Here is a 23,260-nt window from a genome sequence, read left to right on the forward strand (position 1 = left end):
TTAATGTATGTAAGACTGTCCTCTCTCTGATTACAGACACTTTTATTAATATGATCTCTGAATTTCCCATTTGAAAAGCTGTACTGTAGATTGGACAGTTGTGCCCTCATGTGGTAGAAGGCTGAACTGCTCAGCACTGTATCACTACGTCTTTGTTGCATTCACTGTGAGCTGTTCGAATGGTGACGTGGTGCTGAAGTATTTATTCATACAACAGAAAGCCTTTAATCTTCTGTATATTTCAATAATATACTTCAGTGCCAAATTAACAGAGAATCTACTGATGTACATGCAGATAAGTTCTCATTTTATTTGCTTAGGGTTTTAAATGTGTCTGTAATACTTCTGCTGCCAACCCAATTCAGTGAAGATTAATGGGATTTCATTTGTGGAGGTCACAGGAAGTGTTTTTCATGAAAGTGACTGTTACTGTGAATAATCCACAGATAATACTGCAAAAAGAAACTGTTGAGATTGTGTCCTGTGGCTTGTCCAGAGTAAGTAGGGGTGTTATTTTAGAATGACATGAAACTGATAAAGTCTTTTAAATGTCACTTTTTAATACAAATATCTCAAAAGCTGTGACGATGAAACAAAAAATAAAGAGATATTCTAGCATGTAAGAATAACCCTCCAAATACCTGTATACCACTCTTTTGAATCATATTTTCTAATATTGTGTCTTAATTTTGCACAATTTAAATCTAAACATGTTCTGAGTCTGTAGTGTTGATTAATAAATGATAACTGGTGTTGACACTGTTGTCCCATAATGCAATGCACAATGGAAATAAAGGATCTACTGACAGCTGGTAAAGACTGACACCATTGTTGTCAGTAGTGCAGTGGCTTTGGTCACAGCTTTAAAAACACAAAACTAAAGTAATACATTTGTAGAATTAAACTTTATACTCAATATTTGTGAATTATCAAATTAGAAATTGCCAATAGTGTCCTAAGTTATAGTTTGGTGTATTTTATATTTCTACATGGTTTTATACATTAATTATTTATTACTAAACATACTTGGCGTCATTATCTTTGTACGTACAGTATATTATCACTATCACTTATCATTATGCACATAACTATACTGTATGTCAACATGTAAAAAGAAGAAAAAAGAAACACTGACAAATCTCAACTTCTTTGTATCTTGTTTAATTCATTGTGTCTGAAAACATGTAAGTCAGAAGTTCAACATGATCAACAGACCAGAAGATGCCACATTATTCCCACAGTTGGCTTGTTTAGACAATATTTAAACATGAGCTGAAAGATCAGTTACAACAACATAAAGACTTCTTATTCAATAACTTTCATCAAACACACATCAAAAGATCAAATGTTTAGCATGTTCCTGTTAGAAATGAAACTGTACAAATATTAAAGAATAGTGATGACATGTTAGAAAACATCTGTTTCACATGGTCTTTTTACTTCATCATCATCATCATCATTATATTTAGCACGTGTCATTATGTACATAGTTGTACTCACTAAAAAGTAAAATGAAAAAACAAAGAAACAATATTTTTAAAAGACAACAAAACTATTTTCTCAAAAATAAAGAAAAAAGTTAAAATGTTAAAGAATAAAACAAAAAATATGTAAAAAACAGAAAAAATGTAAATGTAAAATATGTCATTAAATAGCCTTTAAATTGTATACTGTAGGTCTTCATCAGCATCATCTTTGTACTCATTAAAAAGTAAAATGCAAAAATACATAAAAACAATAATAATGTTTTTTGAAAGACAAAACTGTTTTCTGGTGTTTAACTTGACTTGTTCAACACATCATCATCTGTCACAAACAATGAAAAAAGTTACACATTAAAACATGAAAGGATGTCTCAGTATTAGTTCATGAATCAAAAAGTAATTTATATCAACATGAACACATTTGAACTGATGATAATTAATTTACTCTGCAAGAAAACATGAATAACTTCTTCATTGTAGCATGTTATGATCTGTAAAAAATGTTAAAGAATAAAACTATAATGTAAATAATAATACGTGTAATGTAATAATGTAAATGTAAAAAGTAGTAAAATAGCATCTCATTGCATGGCCTTAGAACCACATAATATAGGCTTTCATCATCATCATCATCATCATCATCATATTTTTATTTAAAAGAGTAAAATAAACAATAAGAAATATGGTAAATATTTAAAAGTGTGAGTAATTGTTTCTGTTCTTTCTTCTTTGTTTCATGTTCAACTTCTAAACAGCAGAACCAAAAGTCAGTTGTATCAATATGTGTTATTCATTGACTGATAGTAACCATTAGAAAGTTAACTGTGAACAATGAATGAATCATGCTGACATTTTCATCATCATCATCATCATCATCATCATCATCATCATTATCATCATTATCATCATCATACACACTGGTTACTATTCACATAGCCATATATCAACATGAACAAAGAAAACATAAACAAAACAAAAAAAAAACAAATATTGTAAATCATTATAACTTTTTCATGTGGTCTTTGTAGTACATCATCATAACTGTGCATACAAGTCATTATTCACTTGAGCAAATATTAAAACTTAAAAGAACCAAAACATTCGTATGATCACAAACTATAAATTAAGATCATCATCTCGCTTTTTATGTGATATTTGTTGTTCATCATTTTCTTCATTATTATCATTATCATCATCATTATCAGGCAGACCAGAAACAAAACATCTGTAAAAATAAAGTTACAAAATAATAAAATTAGAAGGAATAGTATAAAAAAGGTTTAACAGTCTAACATAACTACTTCCAGCTTTTCAACTTCTCAACAACTTGTTCAACTCATCATTTGTCAATCATCACGTTCACAGTATTCACTGCAGGGTTTCCCACAGCACTTTACAACTTAGGCGGCCGCCTAAGCAACACACGCCTGCCGCCTTAACTAACGTCTTCCAAAAAAAAAAAAATTAAACATTAAAACATTTTAATTGATTCTCGCAAATACAACACTTATTCCACACATTTACAGCGATGTATAGCAATGTTCAACCATCTTTATATTGTAGGCATCTTTTAACCCCTTCAGTGCTTGTTCCTTTGTGATCATCCTCCAAGCATCTGGAACATCAGCTGGTTTGGCCTTGTACTTTTTAGCAAATCTGTCATTGTATTGTACCAGTACATACTTCCAGTAGTCAGATGCATCTATGCTGGGATCTGGAGGAATGTGCCAGTCTGGATAGTAATTGTAAGAATGCCACTCTCCTTTAGTATTTGTGTTTTTGAATTTATGTTCATTGTGCACATCAGTTGTACACAGTGTTTCAACCAGCTTCTCTGTGTCGTCATACCTGTATCTACCAAGACCTTGTGGTCGATGAACAGCTGCATGATGCTTATCATGCTTTTTTCCTCCAGCCTCACAGGGAACTTTACAAAATGGACATTGCTTTCCACAACCAAACACTCGCTTGAAAAGCTCATCCTGTGGTTTGATTGGAAGTTGGTTCAGAGTCCCAGTGACGTTTTCAGACTTTGAGAATTCCTCCTGAAGCTGTCCTTTCAAGTCCTCTATTGAAATGTTAAGACTGTTGATAAATGGATGACATGTGCTTTGGATGAGAGACAATGTAGTTTCTTCATTGTCCTTTGAAATTAAGATGTCTTTAATCAAATACTTCCGCATGTTGCTGATGAGCTTTGTGATGCTTTCAATGTTGTCTGGCAGTTGAACACCATGTGGTCCTTTTGTGGCCTGATCTAATGCTGCTGTGATTTTATCAACTATGACTTGAAGCTTCTTGATCTTCAGATTGCACAAAGTTTTGTCCTCTAACATTTTTTTCTGGATGTGCTGAAATATCCAATCCTTAACATATATTTCATACTTACAAATGTACTTGGCAAAACTTTTAAAGTCATCCTTTTGCAGCAACTCTTCCTGAATGTTGTAGTGGAAAAAGGAGCGGGAGCTGTACTCTGCTGATTGACAACCTGTCAAAATTTCATCCACAATTTCGGTTCCCAAAGATTTATTGATGTACCCTTCCACAGCAGGTTTGATGCAACATTTGACAAAATCATTTGCTTTGCGTTGACAATGATCTTTCTCTTTGTATAAATCAAGAAAATCTGACAAATACTGACTCTTGTATTTCTCCAGCTGAGTTTGAGGATCTTTATCAGACAATAATTTTTGGCCCATTTTGAAGAATTTCCTTGAGGCAAAACCACAAACATGAAGTTTCAGGTCAATCTCAAACTTGATTTTGACATCCTTGTTGATATTTTTAAGGGACTCATCAAGTTTGTCCAGAAGTTCCTTTGTGAAAGACTCATGATAATCTGCGTTTTTCTTTACGATATCATTCACAAAAGATCTACAAGACTTAATGATTTCATTAGCTGTGTTCTGTAATTCTCCTTTTATCTCTTTTCTGGAGAGCACATTCAAGGTTTTTGCATTTTTTACATGCTCTGTCCTGGCTTTAAACTTACTCTTCCCTATTTCTGTTAGGTCTCCAATGTTCTGTAATTCCTCATTTACATTACGATTTAGGAAGTTTTCTTTGAAGTGGATGAGGATGTTTTCAGATATATTTTGTTCTTTCAGTCTAGACACATTTTTAGTGGCTTCAGTCCACATATTTTCAAACTCCTCTTTCAGCTGTTCATCAGGCAGTTTGGAGGTTTTACAGTCACTCAGGAGCTTCATCACCTGCTGCTCAATCACTCCTCTGTATTTCCTCTGAATGTCTTGAACCTCTTTTAAAGTTTTTCTCATGTCAAGTGTGCAATCCAGTTTGTTGTTCACTGAATATTTAATTTCCTTTGCAAGACTGCTGATGCTGTTGAAAAATTCAATCTTGTGTTTTTCTATCAGATTTACATTCTCTCCTTTCTTTCTGTAGTAGTTTGTAAGTTTCTCCTTCATTTGTCTTTCTTCAGATGTTATTTTTTCTGACACCTCTGATTTTTTTGATTTAGCCATTTCATTTAAATCTTGGACATCAGATTCATTGACTGAATTTAAGATCTCCAACTCTGCTTCTGTTTGCCAGGAGAGGATTTCTTTTCTGAACTGCCATTCCCATTGACTGAACTCTTTGCAAAGGTTGTCGTAGGCCTGAGCTACAAGAGTGTTTCTGAAACTAAAGATGAAGTTCTCATATTTCACAGCTCTCCAGAGACTTCTCATCCATTCTAGAAACTCTGGGATCTTTGAGACTTCATTGCTTCGGTTTGTTTTCACTGTCTCCAAAAGATTTCTCTTTAAATCTGCAACAGCTTCACTGTAACCTGTGTTCACTGGTGCCATCGGAGGGGTTCCATGCCAGAGTCCTGGGATGTTCCAGTTGTTTTTGTTCATGTCATAGTCCAGCACATCTGTGAATGCTTTAATAGAAGGCTTTTTTTCCATTTCAGCAGCAATTTGTGTCATTTCATTGAGCTGGTCCAAGAGATGCTGTCTTTCTGTTATTGTCTTGTCATGAGCTGAAAATCCAGAAACATTTTGATGCACAAAATGACAAACAGGCTTTTTACCAATTTCCTTCATTCTCAAGAAAGCGTACACTGCAATTTGCAGGATGTCTTTCATTTCTGTTGAGTTCTCCATTGCAATGTTAATAATGGTAACATCACTTAAACCAATCACAAAAGTTGCAATCTGGTTGTCATGCTTATAGCTGCCCTCTAGTTGTGCCATAGCAGGAGACTTTAGACCCTCTGTGTCAATGAGAACTATAAAATCATAGTTCAACTCATGTTTCATATCCTCTCCAACTTTGAGGAAGAGCATATAAGCTCCTCTTGTGCATCTGCCACTGCCGACAGGAAACTGCACACCAAACATGGTGTTGAGGAGTGTTGACTTCCCTGTACTTTGAACACCCAGCACAGTCAGTACTAACAGTCTGCTCTGTTCTCCAACCTTCTTGTGAAGCTCCATCAGCACATCTGTCACCCATCTCTCTGGGATGTTGGAAGCATCTCCATCCAAGAGCTCTAAAGGATATCCACCCAACAGCATTTCAGCAGCCAAATCGGGGAGACGAGATATTTCATCAGCAATGTTTCTTGAGCCATCAATTGAGAACTCATAGATGAGTCCCATCTCTTTCATGTAATGCTCTACTCCTAAAGAGCTTTCCAACAAAGTCTGAACTAACTCTGTAATGATTTTCACGTCTTTCTCCTTTCTATCACAGTGCTCTGTCAGTTTATTACGCAGTAAAGACAGTTGATTGGCAGACTCTGAATGTGCATTCAGCTGAAATTTCATCCACTTAAGAAAAAAATCTCGTCTTTCTTCGTCACATTTCAGTAAGTTTTCAATAAAACTTTTCATGGCTGTGGACAGTTTGTATTTACTTTGCTTCTCCCTGATTTGTTCTTTTTCCTCCTGTAGCTGGGCTTTATATTTTTCCGGCCCTAGTTTGCCATCTTTTATCAATCTACATTCCTCCATTTCCACCTGTGACAATCTTTTCCAGTTATCTCCCTGCAAAGGAAGTTGATGTTTTTTGTAATCTGATATCTTTTGCACACCAATTCCTTTCACAATCTCCTCAGCTGCTTTCTTTTGTATGCACGTTTTTTTTTCATCCACAGACAGACCAAGTTCAACAGCTTTGTCAAGCATATTTTCAATTTTAACGTTAGCTACATCTGTCAGTGATTTCTTGATGGACACACAGAGTTTCTTTGAAAACTCTGCAACATTTACCTTTGGGTCTTTGGTTTTCACACTGCTATTTGGTAGCTCTAACTCTTTCAGTGTTTCCTTGACAGACACCATGTCCTCTCTAGAGTTCTCCTTGCAATTAACAACCAAGAAGAGTTTGGATTTAACATCTTGAAGAGAAGTCAGAATCTTGTGCTCATTTTCTTCAATTTTGTCTAAAAACACAAAGGTAGCAGTTGACACTTGAAAAAGGAAATTGAATTGTGCCTGTGACTCACAAATGTCTCCTCTCAAATTGGCAAAGGCAACTGGTCCTGGAAATATGTCAAGATTTTCGTTGCCACATGGAAGGAACCAGCAAACCTCGACCAAACCATTTGCTATTTTTTTTGTGATTGCTCCTCCTTCCATATCTCTGTGTATGAAGATGTTGTGATTCTGTTGGCCATGACTGAGAACATGATTCAAAACCTGTGACTTGGAGAGACTACAGTTTTTCAGCCGGACAAAGGTGAAGAATGGTATATTTGCTTGAACAATGTTGTCTTCAACAAATCCTCTTGAGTCAGACAAATCCTGTGGACACCACTCTTTGACGATGTCTCTCAGAGCCCACAGCATCAGAGTAGACTGACTGTTATTGCCATGAGGCAACAACAGTGGGACAGAAAACTGACACATTGACATCTTGAGGGCCATTTCCTGTTGCAAGAAGCTGTCAGCACAAAGAAAGAGTGCAACTATGAGGTCGAGAGGGTTAACCTTGTTGTCTACAGAGTCACCTGCAGTGAGCAGGTAGAAGTCATATAGATGACTGTTTTCATCATCATCATCATCATTGTTTGGTACTTGTTTCCAGTTTCTGCATTCTGCATTGATTTGAAAGAGTTTCCTGAGAAAGCACCATGGTATTTTATCCAGGGATTCAACAGTTTCATCATAAATACTGTTTTTTTTTATTTCCAAAAGGGACCGAAGAGTGAGCTTGTTGGGATAAAATTCCTCCAATCCAAGTTTGGACAGAACGTTGAAAAGGACTGGGAAAAAGGAAAAAATATTACTTGTTAAAATTACCACAAAATAAAAACCCTCTACCATTTTACATGCATATTACTTTTTATTTGTATATCACACTTAACTGTATACATAACAACATTAAGTGATTAAGTAAAGCGAGACAGGTTAAGTTAAAGCATACTCATAATTTCCCCTCTGTTGTTACCCACTGTGTTCTCTATGATGGGTTTCTATTTTATATATTCTTACCTTTTGTGTGTGTTGTTGTCATTTTAAAATTCCCATTCATATCCATTGAAAACTTAACTAATTGCATGACTAGATTGATTTATGTATGAATACGTTATTTTTTTATGTGTTTTCAATGTTATTGGCATTTATGGATGACCTGCTTTTATCCAGAAAAGGCCAAAGATTTTGTTAATGGTTTTGTTTTCTGATTCATTGGTATCTTTAATATATATATGTGTTATGAAATGCAGTTGGGTTGTTGATTTGTAACTGTTTTTTTAAATGCTATTTCTCAGTGTATATTCTAATATGTACAGAAAATCAGTTACATTGGCCTTTCCCAATTTAATATAAAATTATTAAGGAAAAACCTTTTCTTCCTTTCTGTTTTTCTTTCTGTATGTATGTAATCCTGCTGCTCGCAGATGTCGCGTTATTACCCCTTCCACTGCTGCTCACTTCTCCGCAGTTTTCAGTCAGAACTGCGTCATTTCTGAGTCTGTGTGTGAGGATACAGAGGCTCTTAACTCATGGTTTCTCGACACCTGTCAAACTGCCATAGACATTGCGGTTCCATTAAAGACCCAGGCAGCAGAAAGCTAAATCAGAGCCTTGGCTGAATGAAACAACCTGCACTGCCAGACAGGATTGTCGAAGAGCTGAGTGAAAGTGGAAAAAAGACAAATTGCAAGTGTCTTTTCAAATACTGAGGGATTGGTGGCGTCATTAATAAATCCACTGTGAAAGAGGGTAAAAGAAAATATTTTTCTGATATTTGTTTTGTATTTCTGTTAAACTGTCGTAAGCCTCATGTCTTGTTTAAAGTTATCAGCTCTGCTCTGAATGCACCACAGACTGATATTGAGGCCTCCCCTGCTGTGTGTGAGAACTTTCTTCACTACTTCATTGATAAAGCCACTTCTAACAGAGCACTTATTTCACCTCCTGCTTCTGATCCTTCAGTGTTCGTCCCCTGTTCTGCTGTGTTGGACACATTTGAGCCTGTGACCCTGCCTTTTGTGTTCTCTGGATGATACTTTCCCGCCCCGATTTTTTAAGGAGGTTTTTCCCACTGTTGGGCCATCTTGTCTCACAGTTATTAATAGCAGTCTGTCCTCTGGAGTAGTCCCTGTAAATTTTAAACATGCAGTTGTGCAGCCTTTATTTAAAAAAAACCTGGGCTGGATCCCACTGTTTTGGCAAATTCCAGGCCTATCTCTAAACTGCCATTCTTCTATAAAATCTTAGAGAATATTGTTTCTTCCCAGCTCATGGACTTTTTAAATGAACAAAATTTTCTTGAGATTTTCAAATCCGGTTTTAAAACATTGCACAACACCGAATCAGTGCTTTTAAGAGTTTTTAATGATATCTTTTTATCTACTGACTCTGGTCACTGTGTTGTCCTTGTACATTTAGATTTGACTGCAGCATTTGATACAGTGGACCATGAAATCCTGATTGCTCGTTTGGAGCATCAGTGGCACAGCACTGGAATGGTCCAGGTCCTACCTGTCACATCAGACTTTCTGTGTCAGCCTTGATGACTCTGTGTCCTCCACTGTTCCTCTCTCATGGGGGGTCCCACAGGGCTCTGTGCTGCGCCCTCTTTTTTTTCTCTCTATCTACTCCCACTTGGTTCCATTCTAGGAAACATGGCATTTATTTTCATTGCTATGCGGCTGACAGCCAGATCTATGTCCCTCTCAAAAAGTCTGACTCCTACTCTGTTAACCCACTGCTAAAGTGTTTACACGACCTTAAAGCTTGGATGTCTTTATATTGATGTCAAAAATACTTTGAGACAGTAATCCACGCCTTTGTGACCACTCGGCTGGATTACTGTAATGCACTTTATATGGAGTAGGGCTGAAACGATTACTCGAATTACTCGAATTATTCAAATTATTCGATTACAAAAAATGACCGAGGCAGTTTTTCATGAATCAAAGCTTTGTTTAATGCATTTAACTCGTTTATATGACCTGCTCTGCTTGTGTTTTACACGGATGGTTATTACTAACGCACATCGCGTCACTCGCTATGTCGCGGAGCAGTTTACCAGAGAGTGAAAACTACAAAGTGTGTGCGGCATCTAGTCGGGGGCGACACCCACAGACACACACACACACACACACACACACACACACACATATACACCCAAACCGATCGGTTTTCTATTGTTTATTTGCCCGTCATGTCTTCTTTTTATAACGTCACCGTCTGGATCATTAAGCTTGTTGTTCTAGTTAGTGAACTATCAGTTTCTACCTGCTGAGAAGATCTCAGTCAGCCAGTCAGCAGTAGGAGATGAGGAGAGGAGCAGGGAGGTTGATCTCAGGTCTCTTCACTGAGGTAGGAGGAGCGGGGCAATCTAGTACGCTTAATTTGTGGTAGCCTAATGATGCGAACATTAAAATCAGTCACACTAAAAGTAAGTAGGTTCATGTATTTGTTTCAGATGGCACTGAAGTTAAATGCAATAAATGGGTTTAGTTTTGAATAAAACAATTGAATATTTAGACCGAATAGCCTTTGTAATAGATTGTTCATTTTCAGAGACAAGTCTTTTTTGTCCTTTTTCTCATTTTTACTTTCGCTATTTAATGAGGCAAAATAATTTATTCGATTACTCGATTAATTGATGAAATAATCGATAGAATAATCGATTACAAAAATAATCAATATCTGCAGCCCTAATATGGGGGTTAGTGGGTCCTCCATTGCTCGTCCTTCAACTAGTACAAAATGCTGCTGCACGTCTTTTAACTGGCACAAGCAAGTATGAGCACATTTCACCTATTTTAGCTTCACTCCACTGGCTGCCCATCCATTTTAGGATTCATTTTAAATGTATTTTATTTGCTTTTAAAGCCTTGAATGGCCTTGCCCCCACCTTACCTCTATGAGCTGCTGCACCCCTACACTCCTAGCCGATCTCTCAGGTCAGCTGACCAGCTGCTCCTGACAGTGTGTAAAGCTAGGCTTAAAGAAACCTTACCTTTCTTGCATTTCACACAGCACTTTGAAAAAACTTGAACAGCAACAACCCCTCCTATGTCCCACCCCCATTCGGACCGAATGATATGATTGGTCAGAGTTTTCACTTGATACTGTTCTCTTTTGTAATAAAACCCTTAAAATATACAAGTGAGACGTGTCAGCGGTGGTTTCCTTCTTCATCAACTTCATTCAACCAATAGTTATATACATCAACACCTCACACACAGAAAATCAAGACATGCTACAATTCTGAGCTAAAGTTTACCAGATTAACTGCATTCCTGTTCAAAATGTGCCTGACACACCCTGCTTATGCATTCATACCATGTTTAGTTCACATCTCATGTGAGGAGCAGGAACAATACATCTTAAATTTGAATTGTTACAGATGTAATCCCCCCTCTGACCACAGTTACAGAATGGTGCTGTTGATTTCATAGGCAGAAGCATGTTGTTATTGAGGTATTTCATACATTTCTCGAGAACTGCTTAAAAGTGTAGAGGCAAGGGATACAAAATTCTGGTGATTCATTATAATTCAGGGAGAAATAGTATAAACAGAGACAGCCCCAGTGACGATGATGTTTGATGAAGAGCTGCAGATGATGAGCACACTTTCAATAGGTAAACTATTTAATTCCAGCAGTGCTCTGTAACTGACTCCTAACTCTGTGTGACTATCCCCAAAACACTGGAAAAATGCAATAATGTTAGAGGAGCAGTGAACTGTCATGCTGCGTGTATAGCATAGATGACCATATAAGGAAACCTGTCATGCGCCGACATAGGGCTGTGCGATATGATGATATACATCACTTGATGAGATCTACCCTGTCATATTTTTCTCTATCGTCGATATCAACTCTCCACCGCTGGAGCATCGTGATTGAAATCACATTTCTACAGCATTATTTTTGGAGTCTTCTTTCATGCAGATTACATTGTTAAATTACTGAGTTAGCTCTCTTGCGTATCCGAGAATGTAAATACTGTGAAACAGCTGATGGAAAGGTGCTCAGCTGTCAACAGGCGGCAGCGCGCAGTGATACGAAGGGAGGGAAAATAGTGCCAGGTGATTGTGAGGTCTGACTTTTTTACGAACAATGATTTTGTGATGCAAATGTATTACACTTTTGAACGCATATTGTTTTTTGAAGCAAAACACTTTATCTTTGTGACCCCAGAAACTAGCTTGAACTACTTTCTTCAACACCAAAAGCGGGTCAGAACTCACAGGTTGCAGTAGGGGAAAAGCCACTGCTGATGCACAACACTGATGGTGAGGATGTCATACAACTTCATGTCAAAAAACCCAAACTATCCCTTTAAGTGTCACAACTAATTTTGTTGCATCCCTATGCAATGGCAATAAAGGCTTTGTGATTCTGATTCTGATATAACCAACATTAAATATCAAAATATCCTCAATACTGTTATTGTGACAATATTGTAGGAATGACTAATGGTGCTTTCACAAAATATTTACACAATGAGATAAGCAATCATCAATAATGTGGATATAATCAATTGGTAGATAAAAGCAGATAACAGAATAGCTAGAACAGTCTGGTGAGTTCAGAAAATTACATGTTACTGTAATCAGTAACACCTTTAAAACCTAAAGCTTACCACAATATTAATATATCTAAAATCTAAGATGATATCTAGTCTCATATTACAATATTAATATAATAGGTATATTGTCTAGCCCTAATATGTAATAATTTGGGCAAACGAGATGCTGTCTTATTTTCCTCACCCCAGCTCATGGACAGGTTCACATTTTTTCAATCTGTCCTAAACCTAAATTAACATTTACATATTTCTCTTGCTATTCATTACAGCTGTTGATACTAATCATTAAGACATCCCTTCATGATGCACAACATCCACAATCCACAAAATTAAGACAACAATGTTTCAGGTTTCTGTACCAGTCAAGTAACCTGATTGTAGTAACCTCCTTTCTCCTCTCCCTCTACTACATTTTGCCATGTGCATCTACAAGGCTATTTTTTTTGCCCAAAATTGCATGTGGATATGTCTGTAAAGGTGAGTCGCGTGGGTACCAATATAACACATTTTCATACAGATATCTTGAGGTGAGAGGTCAAAGGGACTCCTTTGAAAATGGCCAAGGCAGTTCCCTGGCCCAAATTTCCCTAACCCTGGAATGTTATTTAGTTGCATGATATTTGCTCCAATGTAACTGGTAGTAATGCCTTAGGTTGTCTACTTTCATATAATACCAGTATCTTCATTGTAGCCTAAAACTGAGGCTGCTACGACCTCTGAAAGATATGCCTGCAGGTCTCTGAGTTAAATAAAAATTACAGAAGCAAGACTAGAAATACAGTTTATCACTGGAAAGTCTAGCTACATAATTACATAGTAAGCCTCACATTCTACTGTTGAGTACTATAGTTTTATACATTTTACAGTTGTAAATTTAACTATTGAAATAAATGATGGTGTAACCCTGTAGAAAATAATGCCATACAGTTAAATACTGGCAACCACAGCTGTGACACATGTAACTTATTGTGGTACTTTTATATTTGTCCTTAAACATTAATTAAGTGAATAGATTTGAATATTGACTCTTGAGAATCACATTTAAAATAGATGTGGACAAACAGTATTAATTCTTAAGGCTGTGTACCTGACTTCTCTTCTTTGTCCATTTTTATGATGTCTGATTCTGCATTCCTCTTCATAAACCTGCGGACAAAAGTAAATATTTATTTTGTACATTGCATCAATGAAATCAACTGTGAACTCAATTCAAATATATAGTAATATAAATCAACAAACCTGCATTCTTCATGTCTCTTTTATAGGATTTATACAACTATATACTACTATATCTAAAAGTGTTATGTTTATGTTTCAGCTGTTGACAACAGCAACACATTTTTTGCAGAAGGCTAGTCTTCTGATTGTTCCCGAGCAGTTCAGTTTATTCTCACTATATTAATGATTTCATTGTGCGATTCTTTGGTCATCTAGGAACTAACTAACTAAAATAATATATTGTATGTTTCACTAGGACCAGATCATGTAGCATAATATGAAATAAATATTATAAAAAATTAATTAAAAATGTATGAGCCGGAGAGAGTTGAATCAAAATTAGTTGGGTTAATTCTGCACTTGTTCAGAATTTTCCCATTAATTTATAATTTAATCTCTTTTAAACATGGGAAAAAAGTCTGACTTTTTTTTAAGGGTGTAGTGTTGAAATGTTTGAAGAAATATTTGTATGCTTCTATGATACAGTAGTTTTGTCTATACTACACTCCATAGTTGTCACATTGTGTACACCGGTACCTGACAAAGGCTAACTAACAGCATCTTTATATTCTGCTGTGTGAAGATCTAAACACAGATTTGGCATTTTGTTTTATCAAATCTAATGTACATGTAAAAAGGACAGAAGAATCACCACATGTAGTATTCTACTGTATGTGGAGAATCTAATTATGTGAAATATTTTCATTTTGCAATAATCTTTATTTATTAACTTTTCATACTTGTATCAGTAACAACTTTCATACTTTTTTCATATTATCATGTTATTTTTATGTCTAATCATTTTATTTTTTGCTTATGTTTATGATATGAAAACTGAAACTTTCCATTGTTTTATGGATCATTAAATATAATCTTTAATCTTGAATATTGCTGAATCAGTGACACCAATAAACAGAAACAGTATAATCTTCCAGTAAGTAGAATGGATCTTTATTGTTTTTATTATCAGAGTAATTTAAATGGTTTATAATGAAGGGGGTAAAGTCTAAAATGGCAAATTTATATCTGTAGCAACAACAGACTCTTAATTTGTTCACTTTAATCTGCACTTTATCTTTGCCCCAGGGACTTTATTTAACGTTAATAAAATAATGTATTTTTTTTCTTGGATTGTCTGTAACTGAAATGTCTGTTTTTCATGTCACTTAAGTTACATCTCCTTGCACTTTGATCACCAGAGAAACATTCTTGCCTTGCAGAAATGTGTAGTAGAAATGACAAAGGGATTTGATGGATTCGATTGTGTGGTTTATAAATGATAAATTATATGACTTACATCATGTGTGCTGACTATCAACAACAAAGAGGGGGAAGAACTTTATAAAGTTTACTAAAATATTCAACTTAAAGCTGCTTCAACATATATTTTAATGATTAAATGACTTTGTGTAATGTGAAAGATGTTCTGTATTATCACCTGACTCTGCAGTTCACTTCAGCTCTATAAAGCAATTTGGTGATTAACTTTGTAGTTTTGAGATGAGATCATAAAGAAAGTGGAAAACTTTCAACAGTCAGGTGACCGTATGAACACTGAAAGAGGCTTCAGCAGTCTGAGTTAGTCAAATCACATTTTGGAGTGTTCTACTTTTGAAGCTTTAATATTATTTCACTCATAATTTCACTTTGCAAAAAGAAATCATTGGTGTCTTTCTTACCTTCTAATTATTTTACCCTAGAGTTATAAAGGCTCCTTTAGTGTTATTGATATACATTTGATCTATTTCTTCTTTCAGTCTTGTCAATGTTGATTCTTCCTCAAGTGTAAGAGTTTCTTTGTTTATTGGTGTGTTTAGTTTAGTTGTTTAATAGTTTAAATTTAGCTGATAGTTTTCCTTTTTAAAAAGAAATGTTCTTACGGTTTATTGGCCAATTCTCTGATTTTTAATTTGACAAATTCAATTATTGTACTTTTCTTCCACTAATTTATGAAATATTTCATCTTTCAATAGACAATGGAGTTTCCAATAACCACTTTTGTTTCTAGTGCATTAGCAAGGGTGATGATTATCATGTTGTGGTCTGAATAAGCACTGTACCTGTATAATGATTCAGAAACAAATTACAGTGTGTTGGAGGATAATACATTTATGATTGTATTGAACCACTTAAATTACTCCATGTATATTAAATTGTATATTTTTGGTGAGGGTGCATATAGCACAACACATCAATGATATTACATTTTTGGGGCGTATTCTTGTTGGTAATCTTTTAATTTGGTCAATAGCTGTATCATATCAATCACCACTTATAACTAAATGAGGCTTGAAATGAAAATTATAACATTTTATCAATTATAACATCATAGCCTCATATATTTTGAATTTTGTTTAGATTTGTATTTTAAAGTAAAATTGTCACAGTCAAATCATCTCCAACTATAATTGTTATCAAATCACAGTATGCAGTGGTGATTTCCTCATATATTAAACAAACAGAACAGTCTAAAGGTGCAGAATAAAGGAGTCTGCTTGTTACATATTAACAGATATTTACAGCACACTGGATGTTATTGGTCAGAGTGTTTTATGATCTAGCTTGCTTACTGCTGAGTTTTAAAGGCAATATAATGTAATATAATATAAGTTCAAACTACTAACATAAAACTTTCATGTGGAATTACTGTACAAGGTCCAAAAAACAACTCTATAAAATGGTATAAACTGTGTCATGTTGTAATTAACCAGGCCTCTCTGCAACCTTTCATGAGTCATATTTTATATGTGGTGAGGAAAGTTCAAATGTCAGTTGATCTTGAACAGTTGTCTGCGTTAGTAATCAAATCTTTAGCTTCTTCTATTAGAAATGACAAAAAACCCCAGCAAAACTGTCAATGTCAGTAACACTGAATGGAAAATGTCATTATACGCCGATGACATCATCTTTTTCTTTACTGAACAATTTAATTTATAAACATCAGCACACATCTTGTCTCTCACCGTAGCTTTTTAAACAAGTCACCAGTCAAACAGTAAGCATGGATTGCCAACATCAGTTTATTATATTATATCAACATCAATTTAATTATTTTGTGTACTTTTGCATAGAATTGTCATATTTTAATATATTAATATCAGAAAATGTATTACTAAAATGTTGTTTCAAGCTACATTACGCAGCTCTAGTATGCAGTGTGACGACCCTTTGGCTTTGTCATGGCACTTAGATTCATGTCTTGCCCTGAGCTGCTGTGTTTATTTAGTCTTTCTTCAGGTACAGGAATATGGAAACTTCTGTCTCTCCTTATCGCTGACTCTCTCCTTTCCCCTTTCCACCACACCTTATCTTTGCCTTTGTTGCATTTCTCTTTGTGTTGCATTCACACATCCACTGACAAACACTACTGATCTACTGTCTTTCTATTTCATACATTTGAGGAATATGTTTGGCACAGTTTCCAAAACAAATTACATGATTGATTTATCAGTACAATCATGTGTATGCCTCTTCATTTGTCATGACCTAAGACCGTGCCATAACAACTTCTTGTCTTTAAAGGGTTCAAAAATATCTCCTTAATTTTTTCTCCATGACAATACCATGCAGGAGATTTACATTTTGTATGTGGTGCTCACAGGTGCATTAAAACTCACTGTCACTGATAAAATAGTCACTAAGCCAACTGTTAACTTTGAGGTCTGTGCACATATGTGGTGGTGAGAGAAAGAGAGAGAGGGAGAGAGAACGAGAGCAGCAACACACAAACAATGGGACAAACTTTCAGCCTTAATGTGAGCAGGAGCGTACCTGTAGGCTCTCGTCTATCTGGGTCCATTGTTGTCCTTGTTTCTCTTCATTCCCCAGCACACCAAAACCTACAGACACAATATTATCAGTTTTGTTCAAAAATGTACATAATTATCAATCAATTAGTCAGTAACAACTGCACATATCATTAACTGGACACATTTATGTACAACTTCAAATTATATTTTAAAAACCTTATGCCACATTGCAAATCCAAAAGAGAAGAGCATATTCATTTACAATACTTATACAAACTTTATACCTGTTTTAATTAATATAGAAGCAAACCGCAATACTTGTCAAAAAGTCTGATGTTCAGCAACATGTAAGTATTCTATAATTGTACTGACAACTGTACTGAAGAATAAGGCTGGTCTCAAAAATCTGATAAAATCATGGCTTTGAAAATTTGGTAATTATACATTTTACTTTCTGAATCAAGCAGCCTCTTAAAGTTACTTACATGGTTTTGTTTCTGATGAAGTTTTCTCTCACCCAGCTGTGATTAATCTTCTTTGGTGCTGTCCATCAACTCTAAGTTTCCCTTTTCTTTATCACAACATGGTAACATAATATTGTGCCTCTCTTTTCTTATTTCTGCGTCTGCATATGTCTGTTCCCTTTCTGTTCCTGTGAGTTGTTAACTGATAGGATCAATGTACAGTTCATCTGAGAGAGGACAGGATCCTTCTAGGGTGGGGTTACATTTCCTGGTTTATTTTCATGACACGTCAGCAGCTGTAAGTCTCATTTAGGATGGTAGGGTTGATCCTCTGTTGTTTTTCATTCATTTTATGGAATCACATCTGCTAAGGTGGTTAGGTTTGACTATTTTGAAATAAAAAGGAGCATAACTGAGCAAATATAAGTCTAGTGACATATAGGCTACTTTATAAACAAAATAAATACAATTAAGGAAATACCTCTGTTATTTCTTTCTTTATTTTTATTATTACTTATTTATTCATATGAGTGTATCTTCACATGATTCAGAGTATGCACTTGTGTGTTATTTTATTATTGTTTATTCATTCATTGTATGTTCAAATATGTGAAGCAGATTGTAGGTTTGTCAGGTATTTAATAGATAAAAGCTGCTCATTCATGTTTACTTTAACTGGGATAAACCAGCCATCCTGCTGTTACTGTTAGATTCCAGATGGTGGCAGCAGTGGACCCTACATACAGAGATATATATCTTACTTTGTAATTTAAAAAAACTAAAGCATGGGGTTAAATTACATTATTACATTAAATTAGTATCTGTTCTATTTTAAGAATATATTCTAGTTTGGTGTATAACTGTGTAGATATTGTTGTTACTGATATTGTAAATATTGTACATGGTAATTTAAATTTATTTCACATCAGTTGTAAGTTTATTTTATTAAGATTATATCACTATGCAATGACAACATAAAGACAACAATGTTAGATGTTACAACGTAACAGTGATCTACATCAGAGTAGGATCTTCATGCTGCTGATCCATCTATCTAGTTCCTGACCTGACTGGTTGTTTGTCTCACTGCAGAATAAAAGACCTGAATGCTCCATCCACCTTGACTTCTGTGCCATGTATAGGGTTGGGTACCGAGGCCGGTACTTTTTGTGGTACCGACCGAATTATGTCGGTACTACCGAGTATTGGTTTAAATCAAATCAAACAGTGGCAAATTTCCGTACAATCACTCACATTATTATGTCCCTTTAACACAGAAAGTTTACACCAGCATGTGTTGTGCTTACTGGCTCATATACATGGCTATGAGCCAGTGAGCACAATGTGGGACAGACTGGTCACATTACTGCTTAATATAATACAAATATATGAGCACTGTGGTATTATGCTGCTAACCTCCTGCCACAATAAAAGAGCAGATAGACATTTATAAATATGTGTGTAGTTAACATATCATTATTATTTACATCTGTAAGTGTCTTGACTATAGAAGTATGGTTTCATTTCAAAGCATGCAACCACATGTCTATGAAGTAGCTGAAAGAAGTTTTATATTCACTCACTACAACATTATCCTCCGCCTCCTTACATGTTAATGCATCATTAATAATAATCCAATCATTATACCACTGACATGGTCACTTCTACTGCAGAGTGAGTATTTTAGCATTGTACTTTAATTGTGTAGTATTTCTACTTTCACTTAAGTAAATGATTTAAATTATTCTTCCTCTGCTAGTTGTTTTATGGAGCAATATTTCATGATTTGACCCAAATTTGTTTGTATCTCATGTTATACTACCACTTGTACATCTGGATTCATGTTTGCCATTCAGCTGATGTGAGATACTGTACCTAGCAACATGCCAGCAAAGGAAGAGAAGAAAAAGACTGTTACATAGCAAATATGGATATGAGCAATACAGGTTTCAACATATTTCAGAAAAATCACGTTTTATTGTGAAGGAAGAACATTTAACATGTTTGTTAGAGCTCAAGAATACACTCAATTTGTTTAGGTATAACCATTTATTTAAAAGGAAACTGCACAGTATATTTTTAGCAAAGTTAATTTTGACTTTATACAAAATGGTGAAAGATGTTGGTCATGGTAAAAAGTCAACAAGTCAACAATGCCATAAACCCTGAACAATGCTGTTAAGACCCAGTCCACACCAGCATTCAGAAGAGTGAAAAATTGGACTGATATCTGTTTGTGTCAATGAAATCCAAATAGTTATTACCCTGCTCTGTTCTGTAGTACAAACTGCTTCACATGTGTTAACAGTGCACAGCGCCCTCCTCCTAAAACACAAAGCACTCAGCAATGTAAGCTTCACTCCATTGGAAACAAAAAGCTCTCTGTCTGATCAAGGAATTTAAAACTGTCAGTCAGATTATTTGTCCATCGTGTTGGATCTAACACAGACAGGAGTTATTAATATCTAAATAAGAATGTGCAGTTTGTGATTTTAGACACTCTTAATTTTCCATTTGGAGAGCTGCAACAGTGTAGACGTCACACAATGTAGATTTGACTCAGATGTGCCCTCAAGTGGTAAAAAACTGAATTAATCATCTTTCTACTCAACTTTTTGTATATTGATACAACAGATAGCTTCTAATCCTCTTCAGAGTTCATGAAGAACATACTGCAGTGATACATTAACAGAGTAGTGGCTCTATTTGTTAAAGGACCATTTCCCCCAAAAACAAAAACCTCTTGTGATGTAAAACACTTGCCTTCTGTTTGAGATGTCTGTCAACTCCCCAGTTCAATGTGATTTTATGTGTGATTTTTACAGCACTGAAAAATTACATGAAATTAAAATCGAATACAGAAAACCAACAATAATGTTTTTAAAAGATAAAACTGTTTCTGGTGTTTAACTTGACTTGTTCAACAGATCATCATCTGTCAAAAATAATGAAAAAAGTTCCACATTAAAACACATGAAAGGATGTCTCAGTATTAGTTCATGAATCAAAAAGTAATTTATATCAACATGAACACATTTGAACTGATGATAATTAATTTACTCTGCAAGAAAACATGAATAACTTCTTCATTATAGCATGTTATGATCTGTAAGAAATGTTAAAGAATAAAACTAATGTAAATAATAATATGTGTAATGTAATAATGTAAATGTAAAAAGTAGTAAAATAGCATCTGGTTACATGGCCTTTGAACTACATACTGTAGGCCTTCATCATAATCATCATTGTCATCATATTGTTATTTAAAAGAGTAAAATAAACAATAAAAAATATGGTAAATATTTAAAAGTCTGAGTAATTGTTTCTGTGCTTTCTTCTTTGTTTCATGTTCAATTTCTAAACAGCAAAACCAAAAGTCAGTTGTATCAATATGTGTTATTCATTGACTGATAGTAACCATCAGAAAGTTAACTGTGAACAATGAATGAACCATGCTGACATCTTCATCATCATCATCATTATCTTACACACTGGTAGCTATTAACATAGCCATATATCAATATGAACAAATTTAAAAAAAAATCAAACACTTATAAAACAACAACAAAAAAGGTAAATCATGAGCCTTTTTTCACGTGGTCTTTTTAGTACATCATTATTATTATCATTATAATCATAATTGTACTTATCAGCCATTAATCACTTGGGAATATATTAATATAACTTGAAAAAATTAAAAACAAAACATGCATATATTCACAAACCATTATCATGCAGACCAAAAACAAAACATCTGTAAAAAAGAAAATACTAAATAATAAAAGTAAAAGAAATAGTAGAGAAACTATTTAAAAGTCTAACATTTTATTTCCAGCTTTTCAACTCTTTTGTCATTCATCATGTTCACAGTATTCACTGTCAGCAGCTGGTTTAGTCTGTATTTGAGTTTGAACCACAAAGTCAGTTACATTAAAAATGAAACACAACATGTTTTAGGTAATGTTTCAGCCATGTTGATATTTTTAAATAATATTGATCAATATTGAATTTGAATGATTGAATTTAACAGATCTGACCTGATGAAAGCTGTTAGATTTAGTCACCATGTCCTTCTGTTCCTCTCCAAAGTGTTCAGTTTTGTTTAAAGACATTTTTATGTTGTTCATTTCATATTGTAGGCATCTTTTAACCCCTTCAATGCTTGTTGCTTTGTGATTCTCCTCCAAGCATCTGGAACATCAGCTGGTTTGGCCTCATATATTTGAGCAAATCTGTCATTGTATTGTACCAGTACATACTTCCAGTAGTAAGATGCCTCTATGCTGGAATTTGGTTGAATGAGCCAGTCTGGATAGTAAGTGTGATACTCTTTGTAAGGATGCCACTCTCCTTTAGTATCTGTTTTTTTTAATCTACTCTGCACATCAGTTGTACACATTGTTGGGACCAGCTTCTTAGGGTCCCCAAATGTGACTCCAACAAGACCTTGTGGTGGATGAACAGCTGCATGATGCTGATCGTGTCCTTTTCCTCCAGCCTCACAGGGAACTTTACAAAATGGACATTGCTTTCCACAACCAAACACTCGCTTGAAAAGCTCATCCTGTGGTTTGATGTTTTCAGACTTTGAGAATTCCTCCTGAAGCTGTTCTTTCAAGTCTTCTATTGACATGTTGAGGCTGTTGATAAATGGATGACATGTGCTTCTGATTTGAAACAGGGTGGTTTTTTCATCCTCCTCTGAGATTGAGATGTCTTTAATCAAATACTTCCGCATGTTGCTGATGAGCTTTGTGATGCTTTCATTGTTGTCTGGCAGTTGAACACCATCTGGTCCTTTTGTGGCCTGATCTAATGCTGCTGTGATTTTGTTAACTATGACTTGAAGCTTCTTGTTCTTCAGGTTGCACAAAGTTTTGTCCTCTGACATTTGTTTCTGGATGCGCTGAAATATCCAATCCTTAACATATATTTCATAATTACAGATGTACTTGACAAAACTGTTAAAATCATCATTTTGCAGCAACTCTTCTTGAATGTTGTACTGGAAAAAGGAGCGGGAGCTGTACTCTGAATAAAATAAAACTAATACAGAAAAAAATATATTTTTAAGTTACAAATCAGCATCACATCTTATTAAAAAGAGTAAAATAGACATGTTCTTATTAGAAATTAAACTAAAAATACAGAATAATAGACATTTTAGAAAACATCTGTTTCACATGACATAAAACGAAATATGTGTACTAATTAAAAAGTAAAATAAAAAATAAACGAATACATAAAAACAATAATAATGTTTTTAAAAGATAACAAAACTGTTTTCTGGTGTTAAACTTGACTTGTTCAACACATCATCATCTGTCAAAAATAAT

At 34.8% G+C, this 23,260-nt stretch overlaps 1 protein-coding gene across 1 annotated transcript; it reads right to left on the reverse strand.

Annotated features, from left to right (window-relative positions):
* Positions 1-3,004: 3,004 nt before the first annotated feature.
* On the reverse strand, positions 3,005-22,815 carry LOC133997398 (interferon-induced very large GTPase 1-like). Its single transcript, XM_062437008.1, has 3 exons — positions 22,184-22,815; positions 13,581-13,639; positions 3,005-7,704 (listed from the first exon to the last, which is right to left on the reverse strand). Exons 1-3 carry the CDS (start codon positions 22,813-22,815, stop codon positions 3,005-3,007), a joined length of 5,391 nt encoding a protein of 1,796 aa, XP_062292992.1.
* Between the last annotated feature and the right edge of the window lie 445 nt (positions 22,816-23,260).

Source organism: Scomber scombrus, chromosome 1 (assembly GCF_963691925.1).
Source record: "Scomber scombrus chromosome 1, fScoSco1.1, whole genome shotgun sequence".
Classification (NCBI taxonomy): Eukaryota; Metazoa; Chordata; class Actinopteri; order Scombriformes; family Scombridae; genus Scomber; species Scomber scombrus.